This window comes from Ictidomys tridecemlineatus, chromosome 12 (assembly GCF_052094955.1).
Source record: "Ictidomys tridecemlineatus isolate mIctTri1 chromosome 12, mIctTri1.hap1, whole genome shotgun sequence".
NCBI lineage: Eukaryota > Metazoa > Chordata > Mammalia > Rodentia > Sciuridae > Ictidomys > Ictidomys tridecemlineatus.
Window position 1 is genome coordinate 72,539,818 of NC_135488.1, and position 24,037 is coordinate 72,563,854.

Below are 24,037 nucleotides of genomic sequence, written 5' to 3' on the forward strand. Positions count from 1 at the left end.
AATCGTAACTGGATTGCCAAGGACAGAGGAGAGGAATCAGGGAGAGCTGTGGCGGTTCCCAACAGAGACGGTTTTCTTACCCCTCTTCAGGGTCGAATTCTTGGAGAAACTGTTCAGTGAAAATCACGACTCAAGTATCCTTTACAGGCTTTGATGAAGTAGCCCGATTCATTGCTATTGTTCCTAGAAGGAAAGAAATACCCTTTTAACAATAGCCAATGAGACAAACTCTTCCAGGACATTTTTAATGTTCCTGCATAATGAAGTGGATCATGAGTGTTATTATTGTGTTTTTAAACCCAAGGTTAAAAGTAACAGCAAAGAGAAGGATCTGAGAGTTTAGCATCTAATTCTTCTTCATTGTGATATTTGAGACTCAGGAGACTCCATCCTAGAGCTGGGGAAATTGAGTCAGACAACCTCAAAAGGCAGATGTTATCGGATACCTGGGGTTGGAAATAACTGTATTTTTGTGTTTGTGCTATCTGACCGTGTTCCTCTTCGTATATGTGGACCAAATTCTTGTCTAGATTTCCCATAAAAGGTTCATAAATTTCTAGTCTTCACCCTTCTGCAGCTTCCTTAGATAGCATAGTTGATGTGGAGTATCATTGCATGAAAATTAAACCTCTTGCTTTTTACAATTCACTGCTCATAAAGAAGGGAGTGAGCGTGGTTACTTTGAACGCCCTCATTAAAGGCCAGTTTGGCTGCCAGAGAGTAGGGCTAACTCAAGGGGGACCAGCCATGACTCCTCTTTCATGCCTTTTGGGGTTTTATTATGGATTTCATAAGGGCATCGTATAGTTTTTCCTTAATCCCATTCTATGCTCCTTTTAAAATATCTAACGTTGATTAGTGTATTCTGTTATTTATAGTCTTCTGGAAGGATCCCATGGGAAGATAATCTCCATGCAGATGACAAAAAAGTAACTGCCCTCTACGGCACTTCCCCTGCAGAGTTTTCCTCTTATACTCATGGTGAGAATCAAAGGCTGGCTGGACACCCAAAAGCCTGACTGGAGGCACAGCCTGGGCCGTGCTGACATTAGCATGAGGAACTTGGCTAATTGACTTGCAAAATATAGGTTAGGGAGTTTTATGGGATATCAAATTATCTTACACTTTCCCTGATTAAAGACAAAATATTATATTAAGTAGATCATTATATGGGTAAAAGGTTAGAACTTCGCACTTAGGGGTGTCGTGCTTTTGCTCCCCTCCTGCCTTGTGGCACATAACAAATTGAAGGCCGGGAAGCTTGTCGTTCACAGAGCTCTGAATGACTGGACACCGAGTGAGATTTCCAGGAGCGTTCCAGAAGGGATGCTTGCCTTGGCTCGGTACTTCCTGAGTCTTTATGATTCTGATAGAATAGTCATCTCAAAATTAAGTATTAATTTGTTCAGATTCCATTTCTGTCAGCAAGGAAAAGGGGCGTGGGCAGTGGGCAGAGCAGTGGCCAGGTTTGAAAGGCACAGTGATGTGTCTCAAGGTGCATGTGAGGAGTGGTCCCAGGGTGCTGCAAAACTTGGAAGGGAGTGGTCATTCTAAGGTTGTGGGCTACTTCTCTGTCACACTGTCGTGCTTTGGTCAACTTCAGGAAGACCTTAGTCAATCCTGATGTGAGATGATGTTTCCATGAATCTGATCATAATCTACCAGCCAGTCCATCATGCTATCACCATTTCTGTGCATTATTTCAAAGCCCAAGGATTCACATCCGCCACTGGGTTCGTGGAAAGGGACAATGTTAAGGTTTTTCTGGAATGTACCCATTTTCTTTCAGTATCTTAGTTTGGTATTCTTTAGAAATTATCTCTCTTAGGAGTGTGTGTGTGTGTGTGTGTCTAAATATAGTTTCTTCAGTCTCTCACTTCCGTACTTAACTACACATATGTGCTTGAAGTGAGCTCTAGAATGGGGCCACCCCTTCTCCCTTATTGTGTGAGAAGAAAGCACTGTTGCCAAACTGGAGGTGGGACAAGGTGGGCTAGAGGAACTGTGATTGGTGTTTTAATTTGATGTGTGGGGGAGAGAACAAATCACAAGTCATTCTTGGGGGAATGGACCATGGTCCACCCCTAGAACAAGGACCCTGAGGCCCACTACTAGTCTTCTTCACAGAATGCCTTGCGTACAGCAGCCATTCAGTCAAGTCCCTCTCAGGATGGAAGAGAGCTTGTCACAGTTCTCTACTCTTCCCCTGCTGATAGAAAAAGGGCTCAGGGAACCTTGTGTAGTTATAGAAATAGATCCATGAATATGCAAAAAAAAAATCATCTCCCTTTCTCGATGAGAAAGAAGAGAAGCAGAAGAAGAAAGGTGAGGAGGGAGATACTCAAATGAACAATTTCATTTCTTCTCTTCACATGGCAAATGGGATCAGGTTTTTTTTTGGTGGTGCTGGGGATTGAACCCAGGGCCTGTACATGCGAGGCAAGCACTCTACCAACTAAGCCTTGTTCCCAGCCCCAGGTGTAACAGTATGTATTTCCAAGGGCAGCAAAGCCCTCTCCTTGGTGAAGGGGTGCTCCTGGAGGACCTGTAATAGCTGTTTGACTGCAGGGAAACACTTGCCTTCTCTGGGTTGAGCTCAGCCCATTGTTCACAAGGGGCATTGCTGGTATTTATAGACCATGTGTGACAGTCCCCAGTGAAAGGCAACTTCACTTCTCACCCCAGAATAGCAAGCGTTGTTTCTCATATCTAGGTTGCTGGGACAGCTTCCTAGGAACCCAGTATTCAGCAGCTTTGTGACGTTGGATGGAGGGTTATTCTGTTTAAATGAGTCGATCAGTTTTTGCTATTTTTCATGTTATTTTATGGTTTTAGAAATTTAGATTTTGTCCTCCCAGGCAAGATCTCAATGACAAGAGATCTGCCTTGGCTTGGACAATCCTGTTTTTTTTTTTTTTTTTTTTTTTTCCAGTTAGCTTAAAGTCACGGATGGCTCTCCTGGGACTGCCATCTGGAAGCCGTTGGCCAAGCTGACAGCATCAGGATGTCTTTGGAGGCATGGCTCTATTGGGGTTACTAGCCCCCTGGAGCTGTGGCTGACAACATCCTTAATACTCTTGCTGGGGACACCTTGTTTCCCCCTTCCTAGTCTCTGTGCCACAGAAAATTCTGGCTTTGTGTGAATGCATTCCGAGTGGGATCTATAGCATTCCATCCCACCCCATCCCATTGCATGTCATAAGCTATCTGTTATAAGGCCAGACTCCCTTTTGTTTACAAGGACCTCAAAGAAAGGGGTACTGTTTAGGGAACTAGGCTTTGGCCTGGTGAGATAAGTCAACTGTGGAACTCTGGCTGCAAGGGCTAGTTTGCTCTTTGGGGACTGGGCTTTGTTGTTGTTGGTGGTGGTGGTGGCTGGGGAGTGCAAACAGTTTTTATATCTCCTATTTAGATTGAAACAATGGTCTCTTTGGGCCACATCCTTAGCAAGTGCCTCAAAGGACTTCTTTTTGTCTTGACCTTGATGAAATTTAGAGTATACAAGTTCATACATACATGGTCATGGACACACTCCCTCCTTCCCCATTACATCCCTTAATGAGCTATTCCTCAGTGAGAATTCCTATAATTTTGGAGGTCTTACATTGGGATGGTGATGAGGGTGGGCAACCTCAGCCCCATTTGCACTTTACCTGAGTTGTTAACCTTCCCCCTTTCTTCTGTCCTTCCAGGGTCCCCTTGCCCATAAGGAAAACAAAAAACAAAACACGTGAGCCATGCTGGCGGTATAGACTTGATCTTAGCTTCCCTAGGTGCAGCTGTTGACTGGTACAAAAAAACTGGAAAATATTTTTTTAAAAGGAGAAGGTGTGTGTGGGGGGCTAGTTTCTGTTCCACAATCACTACTGTTTCAGTAAGAAGCAGCCTGGTTTATCTGTCACACCGACTTCCCTTTCTAGTGAGTGTGTCCACTTTCTATAGGAGAGGATCCTGATTGTCGGGGGGGGGGAGGGAAAGGAACCCGGGTGAGAGAAGGGAGATTGTAGGAGGCAAGGATGAGAAAAGAGAGGTGGAAAGGAGAGGAAAGGGGTGGGGAGGAGAGAGGACAGGGGGGCAAGGGAGCTTTGGAATTTGAGCTATATTTAGCTGAATGTGAGCATAGATTCCATTAGGCTCCTTGGCTATGGGGAAACAGACTGTGCCGACCTTCTTGTAACTTCCTATGAAGCGCTCGTGGTGGCTGAATTCTCTGACACTGGCAGAGTCTGGACAACCCTGCCAGCTCCTGGAAGGGCCACCCAACAACTGTCACAGGCGAAGCATTACAAGCATGAGCTGTCGATAGTGACCTGCATTTGCAGAAAATCTGAGGGCTTCCTAATTAACGGAGGAGCTCTAAATGAGACTAAAGCAGCTCGACAAGCCCCCTCACACTCGGTAAGTGTCGCGATGCAGATAATCATTACATCTAACAAGCTTCTGATTTTCAACAGAAGCGATGGGGACCAACTCGCTTACAATGTGGTTCGGTTGCAAGAGGGGGAGAAAGCAACCGAGAAAGAAAAAGGAAGAAGGAAGGGAAGAAAGAAAGAACTAGAAAAATAAAATAGGAAAGAAGAATGAAAAGAAATCTGCACTCTAGTGCTTGGAGTGAAGGCTCAAAGCTCCTGACTGAATTCTGTCTTTGTTGCTAGCCAAAGCATTCTGATACATCTTCTGTTTTAGATTTTCCTTACTGTAATCTATGTCTGTTAATATGCCAGTTCATTCGTTTGACGTTTCCTGGAGACGAGCATCCTCTGTGTTATTTCTGACCACTGCAGCATTCCACAGGGTCTGAATTGTTGAACGTGGTGTGCCAACTTAAATATTACAATCAAAACATGAGATGGAGACAACAATTGATTCGGGTTCTACCTTGGATGGAGAAATAAACCTGGGTTGCAGGGAACTGCAGCTGTAGCAGGGGACTTGCCTGAGATCATTTGGGGCTTGCCTGGACTTAGGCCTCCTGGCCCTGGCTCTCTGCATAGGGCAGCTGCATTTGAGTCCTGGTTTAAGGTATTGATTTAAACTAGCTCTCAGAGGCCTGAGTGAAGCTGATTATTTATGTGTCTTCTTTTCTGGGTGTTTCCCCTGTCAAGACCTTTTATCTTCGCATGTTTGTTAGAGGGTAAAGGGCTGTGAGCCGTGTTGACCAGTATCGTTCAGGAAGCACAGGGTTAAGGAGCAGTGTGTCTCTCCTGCCTGCATTGATTCTCCCCAAACTACCCACAGTATCCTTGCAATTATTCATGGGAAATAAAATAATATAAATCACGCTACCTGATTCTTCTCAAACATCTCACAAAGTAATCACAGGCTGAAATACGGGTTTTCTTGCAGTGTCTTTATCAGTAAATCAGATTTTGAACATTTTATCAGCAAAAGTTAGATTTAAGCATCATTCCTGTAAGGTTTGAAAGAAAGATTTGTTTCAGTGGGGACTCTGCCAATCAATGATCTTCCAGCTTGACTCTGCTATCAATTATTGCGGCAATTATTTGTCTAGTTGGATATTTAAAATGTCATCAGAAAGAGATGATTACATATTCCAGAAAGCAAGGCACTGTATAATCAGATGAACTGAATCCAGTTAAATGTAGTGTGGGACCAACCTGTCCTTCAAAGTAGAATTCTTGAGCTACCACAGAAGCAGCAGCCTTCTGCCCTGCTTTCAGGCAGCTGATCTTAACCTTGGGATGCAGTGTGCTGTTGGGGTCAGGTGATACTCAATTATGGGGAACTTTCCAAGTCTGAAAATGGAATTGCTCCTTCAGAGACACAAGAAGTACATTTTGGTTATCTTGTTCAATTCATCTGCAAATCTATAAATAAGCAGTCCCTCTATTCTTCTTGCTTCCTGTGGATTTAAATGCCAAATCCTGATTTGTGGCAAACTTGTCACATGCCCCTTTCCCACTCTCGATGCCGGGTGCCCAGGAACTAAGCAGTGGCGTGGAAATTACAACTGTTTAGAAGCCAAGAAAAAGCTCCATTTCTCACTTTTCTCCAGTTCCGGATATTCTCGGCCCTGCTCCATCTCTCAGTCTCCCCCCCACACACCTCCTCCACTGCACACCCTCCTTCTGTCCGTTCCATGAACAGGAAACTGAAATACAGCTCCAATTTTTTTTTTTAAATGGAGGAAGAGAAACCACAACCTGAACAAACAACCCAAAAAAACTCCAACCAAATAAAACCCCCTAGAGTGGCCCTACATATATTGAGCATGTAGAAATCCCCCTTTAACACGTCTGTGGCCTCTTTCTAAGTCACAAATGCCCTGATGAGCAAGTGACAACCACGTGCTCAGCTGGGACACCAAAATCTATCTCCGTCCTTTTGGTACCAGGTTATAACTGACCAGAGGTTCCACGGAAGGTCTGTGTATCTGGGCGGGGTTCCTGAGTTTGAGGAACTGTAGGGCTGTCTGTCTATTGAGGTTTTCCTCAGTTCACTTCTCAGCATGCTGAGCTCTTATCTTTCCAGGGCATCCTGGTGGTCCAGATCCCTGCCCCCCAATAGCATAAAACACACTGGGTGGGTGGGTGGGGATCTGTTAGAGAATTAATCTCATCTGGGGTTGGGCGGGGGATAGAAGCCTTTGGAAACACTGGAGCCCTAGGTTATATGGGCCAGAGAGTGTAGAGAAGAAAAGATGGTGGGGTAGAGTACTCATGGAGAAGAGGTGCTGTCTCTGCTGTAGTTATCTTTTTGGGGGGCGGGGGGCTGCTGTGGAGAGCTCTGTCATCCCTGTCACCCCCACCCCCCATCCCCCACTTGTGGCCTGGGTGGCCTCAAGTCCACAGCCATGATTTCTTATTCCAGGGCCCCTGCCAGTTGTTGCCTGGGAAGCTCTGACCTCTGGGAGCACACCAGTGCTTTGTATTCTTTCTTTTATGGTCACCTCTGGGCTTCACCAGAATCTGGTGCAACTTGGGTGACAAGGTGTGGGCTGCTGCAGGTGCCCTGCCTGCATCTGAGGCAGAGAGCCAGTTAAGCGCAGCCTGGAAACCTTTAATGTGACTTCTACAGCTAGCTTCCTGGCCTTATTTTAAGCCCCTTTAATAGAGCAAAACTATTTAGTTTTTGAATGGATGGACTTCACACTGTTCTTTCTTTAGGGACAGAAAGATAGGGGTAGAGTTAGGGAGTGAGAATAGAGGAAAGCGTAGAGGAATGCTTAGAAAAATTTGATAAGGGGGAAAGGAAAGGGACCCAGACTAGTAATTTGGGACAAATTCATCAGAAAACTTGAAGGAAATTTGACATCCATTGTGGCTCTTCTAACTGTGTAATTACATGACATTTGGAAAGTGAATTATTAACCTGATTGTCCATAACAACCATTGAGTAAATACACAATTAGAGATTGCCAAAATAGTACAGTGAACCAGTGGGCCAGAAGCCACTTTCAAGGGGCTATAATCATCTCCTAGTTCAAGGCTGACCCGAAGGCTTCTTGGTTAGTGAATCATTTACTAGGGAGATATCCACCAATTAAGGAAGGAAAGGAAGGTTTCCCCTTGGTCACCGCTGGGTCCACGTTTGGGTCCTTCCAGCAGATCATTTAGAATAGCTCTCCAACAGGAAGAAAAGTTCACTGCATAGCACTGCATACCTGGCCAGGACAGGTAGATGATGTAGTCTTGGTTCTTAGAAGGCTTGAACTTCAATTGGGGAGCCAGTGATAGTTTCCTGATGGTGAGTTGGAGTCCTGGATCCAAGAGAAAAATGTAGTGGAGAGCCAGGGTCAGAAGACAGGCAAACCCAGTGCAGCTCCTTATGTTTTCTAACCAGTTGGCTTTGTGTCTGCAGCCCCCTGACCTTTGCTCCCCTCCACGGCCCCACCCTTGGTGCAGAGGGAGCAATAATCTCAGTGGGGCCTCTTCCCGGGGAAGTCCACAGCCTGCTCCAAGCTGAAGGAGCCGCCAGAGTCAGCCAAGAGCCGCAGGCCATCAGTGCAAAGTACGATTTAACAAAAGCAGCTTTTGAGTGAGAAAGCTGAGTGGAGTTGTCTCAACCTGTCAACTTCAGATTTCTTTCCTCCTCTCCATAAATCAAAAAACGGTTGGTGGAAGGGAGGGACAGAAGCGTTTCATTTTCAGATTTTGTAAGAAAATAAAATCAAATCAAAAGAGCCTGTCCCACGCTGATACCTTACATGCCAGGTTTGAGCCTGAGGCAAATTTTTGTGGCCATGTAATAAGCCTTTTTAAAATGGTGACAGACCCTTGACTCTTTGCCTTGAATTACATTGATAAAAGACATTTTATTGCGTTAGAGCTGGGGCAGGAGTACAGGATGGTTCTTGCCTGGTCGGCCTCTTTGAAACCACGTCAGCCCTGCTGTCCACACTCCCCGCCGCCTGACAGGGTTTGAGCACCCTGGCAGCAGAGATCTATGGGCAGGTGACAGAGGGGGCTTTCTACCTGGCAGCTGAAGATGGAGGCCGTGGAAGCAAAAAGATTTCAGCCTGAGGGGCTTGTTACAGGAGAGTTGAGTCTTCCACATTCCTAGTCGACCTGAGAGATGGTGACATTGGTGGCCTCAGGTCAGCCTCATGGTGGGGACCCCAGGGAACCGGAGCATTGCAGGGAATGCTGGACCTCCGTCCGGAACCTGTTTCCCAAGCAGCCTCAGAGAGATTGAGAATAAAAAATGATCCTGTGGGGTACCTTTAGTCCCCCTTGATGTCTGTGGACCATGGCCCCTTCGCCCAGAGAGGCTAGGTGTCGGAGAGTCCCCAGTTGGCTCAAAGGACAGAAAGGTGTTGACAATGGTGTGTCCTTGGTTTGAGGAGCTTGGAGGTGTCTGGGAACCTGGGCTGTTACTCCCCACTGCATCAGCACAATTAATAAACCCCCAGAGCAGCCAGCAGCACCCCACCCCATGGATTGGGGCCTCTTGAGTGACTGCAGATTCTACCTGCAGGCATCTCCTTTTTGTTCAGGGGACTCTTTCTGGGATTGGTTGGGGGGTATAAATGAAGGATTAGGAACTGGATAAAAAGCCAGGAAAATAACCATGAAGCCAAGAAAACAAGCCTGTCTTTTGTTTCCGTGGGATGCTGTCAGAGAGATTAGGGCTGCTCTGTGCCTGGGAGGCGGGAAGGTGCTGAGGGACTGAGGAGACCGGTAGCAGTTGCTGCCTGCCCCGGGCAAAGGCCTGTTTCTGAAAAAAGGACTCGCTGTCATGGGACAAGGCCTGTCCTCCCAGCACCGGAACCCTCCTTGATTCAGCCTCACCTCAGGCGAGAGGGCAGCCTAGTTTTGTTCCTGAAGAAATGTCAGAGCCTGACCTGCTAGACCATTTTTTTTTTTTTTTTTTAGCTTTGAAACCTTAAATTAGTTCTCATAATTTCCAAGCTGTTCTGTGTTAGCCACAGGACGTAATAGGTTTTACTTCTGGAGAATGGTCAGTTCTGTTTCTCTTAGCCAAGAATGTCACAGAGTCTTAGCTCCATACTGGGGGTCTTCCCCACCTTCCTTGAAGCATGCACACCACTCTATAGTCCCTGAAATGCAAACAGTTGCCGTTAAGTGGCTGTGATGACACATTCTCCAGTGGCCCACTTTGGGGGCTTCGGAGGTGAGTGGTGAGAAGTAGTGGTCCCCACGTAGGGGGCAAGGTTCTAAGGCCCAACTGTGCCCTCACTGCTTGCAGCAGGATACTTCTAAGAGTTTCCATTTCCTTCTGGGGGAGGTCAGCACATTCTTCCCTAAGAAGGCCAGGAGGCAGGAGTCTCTGGCTCTGTTAATAGTGGAAGGTCTTGCCAGGGTCTTCCTGGGCCTGCTCATTCTTCTGGCTCTCTTCTTCATTGAAGAGCTGCACAGATCAGTCATGGAAGATAAGATTAGAAAGTTCCCCAGCTAGCTGGGCTGCCATCTTGCTTGGGCCTTCTCACATCCACTGTGTGTATCGGCCCTTTCCTGTTGCTCTCTGCCTCCACTGGGCCAAGAACAAAACCTCAGTGGTCTTTGTGTAAGCATCATGTTTGGTTTTCTGAATCTTAGTCTCGTATTTTTAGTTGACTGATCAAAGTGGTGATATAGAGCCCGTGTGGTGGTGCTCCTCTGAAATCCCAGTGGCTTGGGAGGCTAGGACAGGAGAACTGAGAGTTCAAAGCCAGCCTCAGCAACTTCGAGGCGCTAATCAACTCGGTGAGACTTTGTCTCTAAATAAAATACAGAAAAGGGCTGGGGATGTGGCTCAGTGGTTGAGTGCCCCTGAGTTCTATCCCTGGTACCAAATAAATAATTTTTTTTTTTTTAAAAAGTGGTGATATAGAGGGCTGGGGTTGTGGCTCAATGGTAGAGCGCTTGCTGAGCATGTGTAAGGCACTGAGTTTGATCCCAGTACCACATTAAAAATAAATTAATTAATTAATTAAAGGTATTTGTGTCCATCTACAACTAAAAAAATTTTTTTTTTAAATGTTGATATAGAGGCATAAATGACCTTTTTTCTGAGTTGACACAGATTAAAAAAAGGCGAGGGGTGACTCTTCAGAGGAATTTGGGAGTTGTATGTTCTGCTGGCTTTGATAGACAAGCCCTTTGCCCTGGCAGGTGTTATCAGAATTAAAAGTTTGCTAAGCAAATGGTCATTCTCATTGGCTCCATCTTCTACCCTCAGGCATCTAATGCCTAAGTGGGTGGGGCTAGGGGCTGTCGTCACTCCTGTGTGGTTTTCAAGGTTTTCCAGGTGTCTGAGATTGTGATCTTTCCATTTTCTTCTTCATTTCGGGGCCAAGGTGTCTGTGAACACATCCTGTGTGACGCTGGACAGTCTGGGAAAAAGCAAAGTGTCTCGAGCAGCTTCTCACCTCGGAGGCATTGATTGCAAGTGCGCCCCACTTTCAGAAGGCCCAATACACACCAAAACCTCATCAATGGAAACTGATAAATTAGAGGGTGATTTTTCACATTACAGAAAGATTGTTAACTTTTCAAAAGGTTTCACCACAGGGTTCCTTTAATAGTTAGCTCCCCCACTGAATTTAAAGTGTTTGTTTACAGATCATTAACTACTTGACAGAGAGGATGTTGGGGGGGGGTGTGGAGAACGCACTTAAAAGGTAAAATGTTAGAAGCCCTGCCAATTTTCGATGAGCTTGGGAGGGTGACGAAACCTCTCTGAAGTTCTGTCGGTTAGCAAATGTGATTCAGTTTACAGAAATTCATTTTATGCAGGACTTTCCAGGAACCCTCTATGCTAGTCCAGGGCTGGGACCACAGGGTGCTGGAGCTTTGTTGCCCTGGTTAGAGATGGCTGTGAAGAGGACTTATATTTCTTAGAGCCCTGGGTATGCTCTCATGAACAGTAGGTACCGGGCCCTGGCGCAAGGCCGAGTTTTGCCACTGGCCTTCTGGCACGGGCTGCGGAGACCTTTTCCCTTGACATTTAGCCTGGGTGTGTGGGAAGTTTCTTCCTGGTTCTCTGACCTTCATTCTAATTGGTTCAGCACTTTACCTGGGCTTCCTCCTTGAAGCTAAGTCAGGTGAATTTTGCAAGCCTGGGCCCCTGCAGATTGAAATTCACCATCAGGCTCACATCCCAATTGAGGAATTAGCACAGGGTCTAGGCTCAGGCCCAGCCCTGCTCTCTTATAGGTCCTTTCTAATCCCCACAAGGTCCCCAGGGAATAGGCCCATCCTTGGTGAGGTTCATAGCCCACCATCGGATGCAGCTTTGATGACCCTTCCCCACAAAGAAGAAAAGAAAAGAAAAAGAGAAGACTTAGGCCATAATGTGGATAGAATTTACTCAAATTGAGAAGTGGCCAGGGGGTGGCAGTTAGAATGGAAATACCAAGATTTTTGGCTTTGCTTCGGCAATAAAAAGAATCTGGGGAGGGGCAGTAGGAGATTCAAGGCATTTGGGCAAAGGCATCTTTAAAACTAGTCCCCAAGTTTCTCCAAACAGCCTGAAAAATACCTCTAATAGAGGAACGTGCTTGTGTGTGCACACAGAATCCTCAGCTAAAGGCTCAGAGCTGGAGTAAGTTTCCCCCACATCCTCCCCATAGCTTTGAAGAGCAGAATGAGGAGAAATTTGGAGGGAAGGTCAAGTTGACGACGGAAGAGACAAAGCTGTGTAGGAAAATCTCAACATTTCTTGCAGTCATTTGTTGAAAATGTTTCAGCAAGTATGAGCCCATCTTAAACTGGCAATGACACATCTGAAATAGATTATTTAAGCAAGGGAGGCAGTATTGAAAAGAAGAACATGGCTATCAACACTTGTTTGTCTGACTCAGAGGAATAAAACATAGTGGATTCTGCAGACCACCCACAATCCATCAGGGAAGGCAAATTCGAGGTGGGGGGTGAAATGAAACAGGACAGATGCACTTTCCTAGAGTTTCCCAATAATCCACATGCATGTGTCCCTTATTTTAAGAAAATGTGGTATTTGAAAATATGATCTTGCAAAAGCTAAAGACTCCACAAAAGTCCTCAGAGGATTTATTTAGATAATTTAGCCTCTTCTGTCAACTGGATGAATGAATGTGCAATTTTTTGATTTGAATGTAACTGCCTGTTGAGCCCCTTATACATCTTGGGTTTGCTTCTCTCTGGGCACTGATGCCTACTTTTTCTTTTTGTCCAGAAAGTTCATCTCTTGGCTCTCTAGGTCTAGTTCTTAAGTTATACCCTCCCTTCCAAAGAGAAGCATATTGGTCTTTTTCCAGTGGGTTCTGCATTCAGGGACTCAGTCAACCTCAGATTGCAAATATTTGAAAAAAATAAAATAGCATCTATACTGAGCATGTACAGATATTTTCTTGACATGATTCCCTGGACTATACAACTATTTACTTAGCATTTGCATTGTTTTGGATAACATAAGTCATGCAGAGATTACTTAAGTGTAGTGGAGGACTGCATGGCATATGTATTGTGTCATTTTATGTGAGGGACTTGAGAATATGCATATTGGGATATCCTAGAACCCATCCCCTGTGGACACTGGGGACCCTCTGTAATTTCTCTTTGAATTTCCATAGCAGTTTTCCTGTGCCTTTCTTATGACACACTTTCTACACTGCAGTAGGGCAATTTCTGTGCAGGCCTTATCTTCTCTGCTAGATGTAGGTTCCTGTGGGGAAGTCTGCTTCTGAGTTTTCTTTGTGCTACCCACAGAGGCTGGCCCATTGCTTTGGGCATTGTAGGCACTCCGTAAATATTTGTTGAATGAATGCATGAAAGAATGAATGAATGGGATTTATCCTGGGAACACACATTTTGCATAGTAAGGTACATGGTTAAACAAACAACAAAAAAAAAATTGTCCTAAGACAATTTGTCTTTTTATGCAGCTGCCCTTCCAGTCTCCTAGATAAGTCCCTCCTTTCTAAGGCAAAAGCTTAAAGCGTAATAAAAATTTATCTAATTCACGATCAAGTGAAAATACTTTGGGCCCAGAGCCAAAGAATATTATTGGAGTGAACTTTTTTCAACACCCTAAATTTAACCAGCTGGAATTCTTTTTTTAAGTACCATCCTATTCAACCTTTTGAAATGAAGGATTTGCCTTTTAGTGGGAAATCTGCATTTCAACACAAAGATGGAACACAATGTCTTCGGTTTAGTTATTCTTCAGAAAAGCGAGCTCTTTTTCTTTTTCTTTTTTTTGAATTATATGCTTTGCTTATGTTAAAGACACAGATTGCAGAAAATTTTGTTTAGGCCTGACAGATTGGTGCCTTGTATCTCTCTCTCCCTTTTTTTTTTCATTATTATAGATAAAGGGGGCATGAAAGATGCCATCTTTCTCTTCCCCCCAATTGAGAGAGGACTCAGGATGAGCACTCTTAAAGGTGAAATTAGTAATCTGTTTTTTGAATAATCAAGACTCTGAGAGGATATAATCAGAGGAAAAAAAAAGAACTTAAATGAGTGATGGATGTAATTGAAGTTGCTGGTAAACTATCAAGTAATATCAAGACCATGAACAAGTTTTAGCAAAGAAATTCTGTGGTATGGCACCTAAAATCCTTGCTTGCTTTCTCCTTTGTAGAATATACTTTTTAAAAAGCATCTTGATGTGGGGAAACAGTAGCCAGTAAAAGAGAGAGAGAGAGAGAGAGAGAGAGAGAGAGAGAGAGAGAGAAGCTATAAAGGAAAAAATGATCATGTAAATGCTCATTTCGAGAACAAAAGGGACTGTGATTTTGACACTATCAGAAGGTTAATTAGGAATTCTGTTAGCAGTGATAAAGCTGGCACATTTTCCGTCCAGATTGACACAACTCCAGACACAGGCATGGCCAGTGTTTACTCTAGAATACTCTTGGTCAGAGGACCTCAGAGAAGAGCTGGTAGTCAAGGTAGTGTGCAGGGTCAAGAGGTAGAAGCAGCTGACCAGAAAGGACATTTCGGGGGATTTACTCTCCTGTTAGATAAAGCAACTTCTAGCCCAGACAAGCTACACTTGTCTGTTGTTTTTGTGGCTGGAATCCAGCAATTGGTTTGAGAACTGGAACTGATTTTTTCAGAGAACTTTACAAGCATGTAGTGTGCACTTAAAGTGCGGCCTAGAAGGTGGCTATTGGGAGGATGGGGGGACTTGAGAATCTTGGAGCTGAAAGGGACGTACAAGTTCTTTATTTTGGCTTGTCCCCAATATAGAGATCCTTTCTGGTCTTGATGGGTTGTCTTTCATTCTCCTCTCAAGGACCTAAGGTGAAAGAGAGTTTGCAAGATATTTTTTTTTCCACTTGAGGACACATATATCTAAAAAATGCATGTTTAAGAAAATAAATATATACACACACATTTCAATGAAGAGCATATGTCTGTGTATTCTTGTGGAGAGGCTTGGGATTGAATGATATTCCTCTCCCTTGTTGTAGTGCTGGGGATGAAACCAGGGCCTCACACATGCTAGGGAAGCATTCTACCTCTGAACCACATCCCTAGTCCCTAGATCTGGCCTTTCATACCTGATAGAAGTTGGGCTCCTGAAACAGTCGTTAAGTGCGTTGGAAATGAGGCTTTGATCTTAGCTGCTTTGCATACTTGGAGATCAGAATATTATTAGTCATTAAAGTGGTTATATTACACATTCAATGATTAGTTGCAGAAACAAACAGCAAGTTATAGTCGAGGAGTCTCTAAGATATTCTGGTGGAACCCCAAAACTTGATTTAATGACCTTAAATTCCAGGGATATCCCACTATGTCAAAAGTTGGTACCCAAATTAGGTTAGAAATGTAAAAGTGACCAATGTGTAACGTGAAATCAAAACCATACCTGATTTGTTGCAGATTTTTAATGAAATACAAATAAACTTCATTACATTTTATTCAGCCAGGAGGGAACTTTGCAATTTAATAATGCAAAAGGCATTTCTGAGACCCAAGTGAAATGAGTCTAGAGAGACCTTTATGAAACAGAACAGGCTGACACACCTTCTATCAGGGGAACACAAAGCTCAGGAGGAGACTGATTCCAAAGAAGGTAGCTTGTCTAGAGTCTGGAAAGATGACAGGACTCCTGTTCTTGCTCTGTCCATACAGCATGCTCAAATATTTCAGCTTTGATTTTTTTTTTTTAAACAATGCTGGGGATCAAACCCAGGGCCTCACACATGCTAGGCAAGTGTCCTCCCACTGAGCCGTAGCTCCAGCCCAAACATTTCAGTTTTTATGCAGTAGTGAGGATGCCATCTACCTTACATTGGGTATTTTCTTATGCTAAGAGGACGCACTACTTAACAAAGAGACTGGATCTATTCCAGGTTCTCGACAATGACCCAGGGATAGAGAGTGGAACCTCTTAATTTCACATGGAGAGCCTTAGGGATACCCCTGATTTTTATTCTTCCTGTCCTAATGGAGGTGGGTCCTGGTGGAAGGGAGGACAACCTCATGGCCCATGAATCTCTGCCCAGGGAACATCAAAGCTCCCAGATCCTTACCTCTCCTTAATCTAAGATGGGACTTATTAACCTTGACGGCTCTCATCAGAGTCACCTGGAGGGCTTGTTTAACACAGATTGCTGCTTCCTCGCCCTCCTGCAGTTTGTGATCTTAGGTGAGGCCTAAGAATTTGTGTTTCCAACATGCTTCCGGGTGGTGCTGATGCTGGGTCTACTCTGTGCATTGAGAATCCCTTCCCTGAGTGTGCCAACAAAGAAATAGAGGGCAGAGCTAGACCACGCCCCTTCTCAGCTGGCAATGGAGCCCATCTCTGCCTGGGGAGAATGGAAGGGAGGGTGGGAAGAGAAGCAGCTTTCCATCAGCACAGCTCTTTCTCCCTCTCAACGAGGGAAGGCAGAGCTGCTTGTTGGGTTTGATGCTCAAAAGCATTAATTGTGATACTTTACTTTGCCTAAGCTGTGATGAAATAATTGAAGGCATCATAGGCAAGAAGTTAAACCCTAGGGAAGCTATTAACAATTGAGCATTTCCAGTTCTTGTGGGAATGTCAATTCTCCTTACCAAAGAGAATATTATGGACGTGTTTAGTGGAAGAAGCAGCAAAATCAGCTGGGTTCCCAGTTGGCTCTGCTTTGACCCTCTTCCTGGAGGAAGAGAAATGCAAGGCCAAGTCTCTGGCACAAAGACAGCATGCCGCATTCTAAAGTGAATAGTATGTTAGGCTGGTAGCAATGCTTTGTATCTCTTCAGCTGGCTAGTTCTTAGGGGAACAGAGGTAGAGGGTGAAAGGTAGAGGCTCAGAGCAGACAGTATTTGCCAGTTGTAAAAACCAAGTCAGCTCATTGGGACCTTTTGAAAGCCCCTCTCCTCATACCTGTGGGCTGTTAAGTTCTGCCCAGTGCTTCAGTGGAAGGAGAGCCTTCTTTGTAGCTGTTTCTAGGCATTGAAGACCATGCAATGGGCAAGTAAGTTACTTAATTTCTCAAGGCCTCAGTTCCCCCATCTATAAAATGGAAACACAGACTTTGCAATTACTAAGATTTTGTTTTAATATTCAAAAACTAAAACCCCTATAGGCCAGGGTTGTGCTTCAGTGGTAGAGTGCTTGCCTAGTATGCATGAGGCATTGCGTTGGATCCCTGGCACTATATAAAAATAAATAGACAAATAAAATAAAGGTATTTTTTTTTTTAATCTAAAACCCCAAACAAACCATGATGCCAGATAATCTAGTTCATGAGATGTCCCTTCACCACTTGATCTGGGCTGCTGTTCTGGGCTCAGCTTATTTAGTGGGAATGGGTTAGGAGACAAGCCAACCAGAGACGTGCTAGTGGCTAGCCGGCAATGGGCTAACAATTCTCCCATTTTTTTTTTTTTTTTTTGCTGGAATAAGTGGCAGGGAATTTGAAATTAGAATCTCTCCCCATTCGAGGGTTCAAAGATCTTGTGGCTTTTGTCCTGGGGTTACAGATATCTAGGTAGTGTGGGTTTCCTAGGAAAAGGATTCTAGTCTCTGCACAAACTTGCTGAGGCAAGAACAGGTGCAAAAAAAGAAAAAAAATGGAATCTCAAGTTTTTCTTGCAAATTGATAGGACTAAATTTTATCGAGAACTCTTGACTCATTTAACATAAGGAAGCAAGTGTGGGCGTACGTTTTTCCTAAGTCCAGACTTCCCACTTTTGTTGGTTCATTTTGTGGTTTATATTTTGTGTTGAGTTAGAGAGGAGGATAAGTCTCCATAGATGGTCTCAGGCTAGATGGCGTCTCCTAGATGGCCTCCCTTTGGAACCCTGCTGACAATGGATTTATGCCATCTGTGTAAGAGCTTTCTCAAGCCACACATTAAGTTCCCCATGAAAGGGAACCTTGTCCCAATTGCCCTGGCTGCATTTGTCCATGTGGTCAACACAAAGAGAATAGAACATATTTCACTCTTGGGATCTGCTATCCCAGAGTATACCCCCAAACACTTTTTAAGTGTTCTTATTATTAAGCTAATACAAAACATACTCTGTTTGCTCACATTCAAAGTTTGTTTTTCTTCTCTCCTGCCTTCCCTAGTCAACACAAACTCCAAACCTCTAGAGGAGCGTCTCTTACTCCATCTATCTTCCACTCTGTCTCAAGGTGGACATCTATATCATTAGTTAGCTGAAGGTAGATTTGGAAAACCTGGACACTTACCACAGAAACCAGATAATTCCCAGGTTGCACAAACCAAATTTCCTTTCTTACAAACATCAGTGTTAAGAATGCTTGGTTGACTGCTAGATTTATGTTTATTAGTAAGAAAAATTAACTTTTTTTTCCCCACCAGGTATGCAGTTGAATGGGGAAAGTGGGTCCTAGTTTCTGGATGCTGCTATTATTGGATGTTGGTTCTTTCCTTGTCATTTAATGATAAGATCCAGCACCTTCAAGGTGGGGATCCAGCCAAAGTTATTTTAGTCCCAGAAGTCTAATCTTCATACTCCACTGCTTTGCATGATGAGAAGTCATGCCAACAGGGTACCCCATTGATAGAATTTTAGAGTGTGGCCCAACCAAGTCCAGAAATGCCTGAGGCTTCCCCATCACTGAAGGTCCTGTTGCAAATATAGCATGGGAAGGGGGATGTGGGATGGGGAAGGTGGAGTGAAAGTATCCCATAAAAATGGTTCATGAACCCACTCGTTTCCTATTAGCATCTTGGTTTTTGCTTGGGCTTGTCTATAAAGTCAAGTCAACGTATGCATGTAAACCAGCCTTGCAGATAAATTCCCTTTTTCCAGCCATAAATATGTAACATTATTAATTTTCTCCTTGCTATTTATATAGCAATAATAAACAAATAACAACAAATAATCAAGCAACTGAACCTAAGAACCACCCCCATACCTAAAACAAACCCTTTCCCTTTTGTCCAAAAAGTACAAAATTAAAAAACTAAACATAAACCGTGGGAAACAACTCACCACTTTCCTTTAGTTTCAGGCCTTGGGCCTATTAACTATCTGCAAGGCTGTTGTAATGATGTTAATCTATTTTAATGGAATTGAAATGTGATATCCTGTGGTTTACGATGCACATTGTTTATGGCTGCAGTGCTTGATTTTGGGTTTCTTTCACAGATAAACTTCTGCACTGGAGGGGCCTGTCCTCCCCTCGTTCTGCACATGGAGCTCTAATCCCCACGCCTGGGATGAGTGCAGAATATGCCCCGCAGGGTATTTGTAAGTTGAGCATTATTTCTTATATAAATGTCTATGTGTATAGAGATGAGAGTTTCTAGAAATTACACCTTTACTTTTTAAGTACCAGAGTTACATCTAAAACAGATTGGCACCCACATACATATTATTCCATTACTCACTTGGCACCCATACCCCCACTCCTCTCATCTCTGAGAGTCTTTTCCCTAGGGTTTTTCCTGGCTCCATGGCTGGTGGCTAGATACCTCATGAGTTCAGGGCCCATTTTATTGCTGAACATTCATTCCCGTGGCCTCATGGAGGACTTTGAATTTATTCCATGGCATACCCTTTAGCAGAGGCCAGAATCACAAGGCATCAGTTTAGAGTTACTTCTAAGTTATTCTAACTCATGTTATTTATGCATTTACTTGTGTATTTGAACATTATATATATATATATATATAGTATTTTATATATGCGAACATATATGCATACACATAATTTCTGCTTATTTTTCTTCTAATTTTAGAAGAAAATGCAAGCACTGTAGTTAAAATGTAGATTCCACTACCACCACCACCACTACCACCATTGCCCAATTTACTTAACTTTTATAGTGGGGACCTTTGAAATTTAGTGTTCATTTATGAAAACGTTTTTTGAATGTTATTTTATAAGGTAATACAGTTTGCTTATCTTATGTAGAAACGTGGTGTGAAGTATGCATGGTTAGAATGTTGGGGGGAGGGGTTTATTTCACCCCTCACCTCCCAAAAAAGCAGATTCAAGGAAATAAAGAAGTGTGACATCTAATTTTTATTTTGCAAGTACATGAAAAAAAATTAATAACCTGCTATGGGAAGGAAAAAAGAAAGGATCATAGAAAGGGAGTAACAGAGAGTAAGATATATTCGTAAAGGCTAGAAAGGAAACTGTTTTTCCTACAGGAGAGAAATTAGACTTACCCATCTTGTGAATGGTGTCTTCAGGGCAGGGCATGCACCCTGAGACCAAATTCAAAGCCAGTTGTTTATTTTTGTTAACTCGAGGTAATCCCAGGCAACAAAGAGTTATTATAGGAATTTCAGAAGCCCTTGGGTCCTGAGGGTTGGGTGGTGCCTGGTTAAGAGCACCTCATCTGCCCTTCCTGCAAGCTGGGCCTTAGCCTGGGTTAGGTCACACACTGTAGAGAGTTTAAGGGGTTGGACTCCTGGTTTCGAGTCCCTACATGTTGGCTGGGTGGGAAGAACTCTACTCCTTTTACTGGGGGTGCCTGGGGCCTGCACTTGGCTGTGGGAACAGAGCCATCCTCGGAGGGAAGGGAAACGAGGGAGTGGGGAGATGGAGAGGAGGGTGGAGTTAAGAGGCCAAGGGCTGCTAGCTGGGGAAACAGTTTATTATTCTGTCTTCAGCTTGGTCTTCTGAGAGTTGGGAGTGTGATCTGATGAGTGGGAAAGTGGGAGCCTGATATAGAACCCCTGTCCTTTCCCCGCTACCCATAAAGGGAGGGTCCATAGTTTGACAATGCCCAGGCTGGCAGGACCAGTTTAGGAGTGAGCAGACAAGGTATGTGGAAATGGGTTGTGGGGTTCCAGAAGGTTCTAGGGCAAAGCTGATACCCACCCCATTCTGCTGCTTTGAGCAGCTGCCCTTGGCTTTTCGAGCCCACAGCTTTGTGGCCCCCAAGGTTGTGAAAGTGGAAGAGTGACTTACCGTTGTCCCCTCCTGACCCTCTATCCAGAGCCTGGGGTAGGCCTGCCCTGGGACTTTCTTCTGCTTGTGTACTGGGCATGTAATGCAGTTAGTCATTACCCTCAGTGATTAATCACACCCGGTAGGAATGAAAACTCACTGGCATGTTGGACCTGATAGTTTACAGAGGGTTTTTAGATGGTTCTGTCATTTGAACCTCACAACAATTCTTTAAAGGCACTGTTTCTATGCTCATTTTACAGATAGGAGTCCTAAGGCTCAGAGAAATTAAATGACAGCCCCAGAGTCGCAAGCTAGTAAATAACAGAACCAGAGGTCCCACTTCGGACCTTCTCGTTCTTCCAAATTTTGAGGCTTAAGTCACATGACTTTTTTTTGTATTGGTGACCCACTAGAAATGGGGGTCATTCCTTCCCGTAAAATAAAATAAAACCAGGAGGTGGGCTAACAGCTGCCTTTAACCCTTTCCATGCCTTGAGTTCTTATGCTTGGGGGCCAGGTCTCACTTTATTGCTTCAAATCAAAACAATCCCAGTGAATGCCCAATGAGGCTCTCAAATCGAGAAGTTGATTTTCATCAGAGTAAATGAAGAATATTATTATATTTTACACGTCAATAAATCAATGTAGCCCTAATTTTGCCACGCAGGAAATCAATTCTGGTCTTTCTAAACCATCAAAGATGTTATGAACAAAGTAATTTCACAAATTATGGCAAGTAACACATTTATTGATGACTGCAGTTTAGGAATTTAGAATCTGTGAGCACTGTAATATAATATGGTGCACCGGCATGAGCTGAGTGAAATACAGATTATATGGTGAAATTGTAATGCATCATTTGCTATTAGTGGACTGGTAATAATTACCAGTTTCAAAGCAGCTCTTTCCGTGTAATCTTTAGTCTCAATCGTAACAGCCCTTCTCATTGACATTATGATTACACTAGCTGCCCTCATGATCTAGAATATCTAGTTGATGGGAATACTAAAATGCGATAGTGAAAACTCTATGTTGTATCCTCATTATGAGATAAAATGCCATTTTCTCTGACCTGATGTATGAGAGGGGGAGGGATAGCATCATAGTGTTAACATACTGTAACATAATCACATAACTGGCTCTGAAAAAATTTTAAGAAGCACAGGACAGCAAAATAAAATGGACTTTTCTTGTTGAAGCCTCTTGGAAAGGATACAAATGAGCTTCTTGACGTAGTGCCGTATGCCACAGCTCTCGGCATTTATCAGTGGCAGCATCATGGCACATACGAAACCAGCATCACTAATTATGGGTCCAGTCCTGGGTTTCAGGAGAAGATTATAAGGGTAAAATATGATTTTAAGGCATCTTGAAGTGGTAAAAGTGTGAAGGGCTGGCTTTAGCTGACAAATTTCCTTTTTATGTCCCCAATTCTGATTGTCAGGCTAAATGTATGATAATAACCCAAAGTCCTAGGGGGGCAAAGGAGAAGGCCACAGAGGGTCACAGTACTTGGAACCAGATAGTTTTGTCCCTGTCTATTTGGGACCCACGTCATTGTTCAACAACAACAAAAAATTTATGAAAATACTCTCAATGAAGCTTTTTATTTCCCTTTGAAGAAAAGAGGCAAACAAAAATAGGCAGATAATGTGATACTAATGTCAGCGTTTTCTTTCAAAATCTTTCTGCCTCCCTCCCCCCCCTTTCCACATTAGACAAATGTTTGAAACCTAATTTTGGTATCTTACCATCTAATCTTGTTAAAGAGATTTACCCAGGAGTGGGATATATTGAGTGAGATTATAAATGCATTGTAAAGTAAATTACAAGGTCAGGGCAGGAGTCCATTATTTAGACAAGTGCTTGAGCGAGGCTGGCTTGTTTTGGAATATGAGTGTTTGGGGCTCCTAAGAAGACCCTGCCAGCTTTTCTTTCTGACTTGCTAAATGGAGGAATCATATAATTGATGAATTCCTCATTCCCACTCTTTAGCTCCCTGGTGAATTCTGTCCTTTTAAAAAACTTACTGACAAATGCTAGCTGTGGGCTGAAGGAACTCTGCTAGCCCCTCTTTTAAAAGAGGGAGAAAGTTTATTTCTCAGTTATATTTTAAGCTCTGTCTTTTTTCAGAATCCCTGGGACATTATCCATTATTCTCATCCTTATCCTTAGGCCACCATCACTTGTGCCCTTTTTAAGGCTACAGTTGACTGGTAAACTGTTGGTTAGTTACTCCATATATGTATGCGTATATATATGTGTGTATATATATATATACATATATATGTGTATATATATATATATATATATATATATATATATAACACATACATGTACATTTTAATTTAGCTATCTCCCAAAATGAATGATTTCGTGAAGTCAAGCTGGCCCCCTCTTTGCCAAAGTGGCATTTACCACTCTCGGGTTCTTTTCAGCAAGAGAGAAATAATGTGACTTAAGCAGGGCCCCTCTCCAGACGGCTTGGCTACTGGCCAAAGAGTTGACTAGCTGAACTGTATCTTTCTGTTTCTTTCTCAACTGGAGCCGAGTCTCAGCCGAGGGCGCAGGATGTTGTATAATTTGGTTCACGTTGTTAGCCTCTCAAAATAATGAGGAGGAGGCTAGTGTAGCATTGCTCAGCCTGCTGCCTGTCATGGTGTTGGCGGCCTTAACTGTTCCTTCAACCAGGATGCTGTGTCTACTGAAGTTGGCACCAGCCACTCCTCCTAACTCTTCTTCAGACTTGCATTTGCTGCACTGGGGGACAACTCCTAAGCATCTCCGTGCAACCTTTCAGTGCAATCTGAATTAAATTTTTCTTTTGAGATTTTCATGACATTCCTTGAGATTAAAAAATGGGTGTCCCCTGTGGGGGATTATGAATAGAATCCAGATTAGAACTCACCCATGGGCACATAGGCTGGGATGGGAGAATGTTGCTAGTCTTTGTTCTGTGGAAGAATTTTTTGAGTCCCTTCTCATTTTTACAATGTCAACAATTAGTATATTTCAAGTTAAGCCTCAGTAGGGCTACAGAGATCTATGGTTAGTTTACCTTCTTCTTCTCTTTTTGGCATCTAGATGGAATGATTGCCTATTTAGAAAATTCACCTGCCACTCAGAGGAGAATAGACTAGGATCATAGGATTTGGGAAGCAAAACAATTTTCCTCAGTCACCTTGTCCAAGTAACAGATGAGGAAACAGAGGCACAAAGAGATGAAATGGCTTGCCCCCAATCACAGCTAACGAGGTTGGAAGGTTCATAA

At 43.6% G+C, this 24,037-nt stretch overlaps 1 protein-coding gene across 9 annotated transcripts in view; it reads left to right on the forward strand.

The window, feature by feature from the left end:
* Positions 1-24,037, forward strand: part of Bcl11a (BCL11 transcription factor A) — a 96,921-nt gene that overhangs the window by 62,214 nt on the left and 10,670 nt on the right. For all 9 annotated transcript variants that reach the window (XM_013357162.4, XM_078029145.1, XM_078029147.1 and 6 more), the window contains exon 3: positions 19,009-19,110. In XM_013357162.4, coding sequence (XP_013212616.2) covers positions 19,009-19,110 — 102 coding nt within the window. The remainder of the gene's footprint in view (positions 1-19,008; positions 19,111-24,037) is intronic.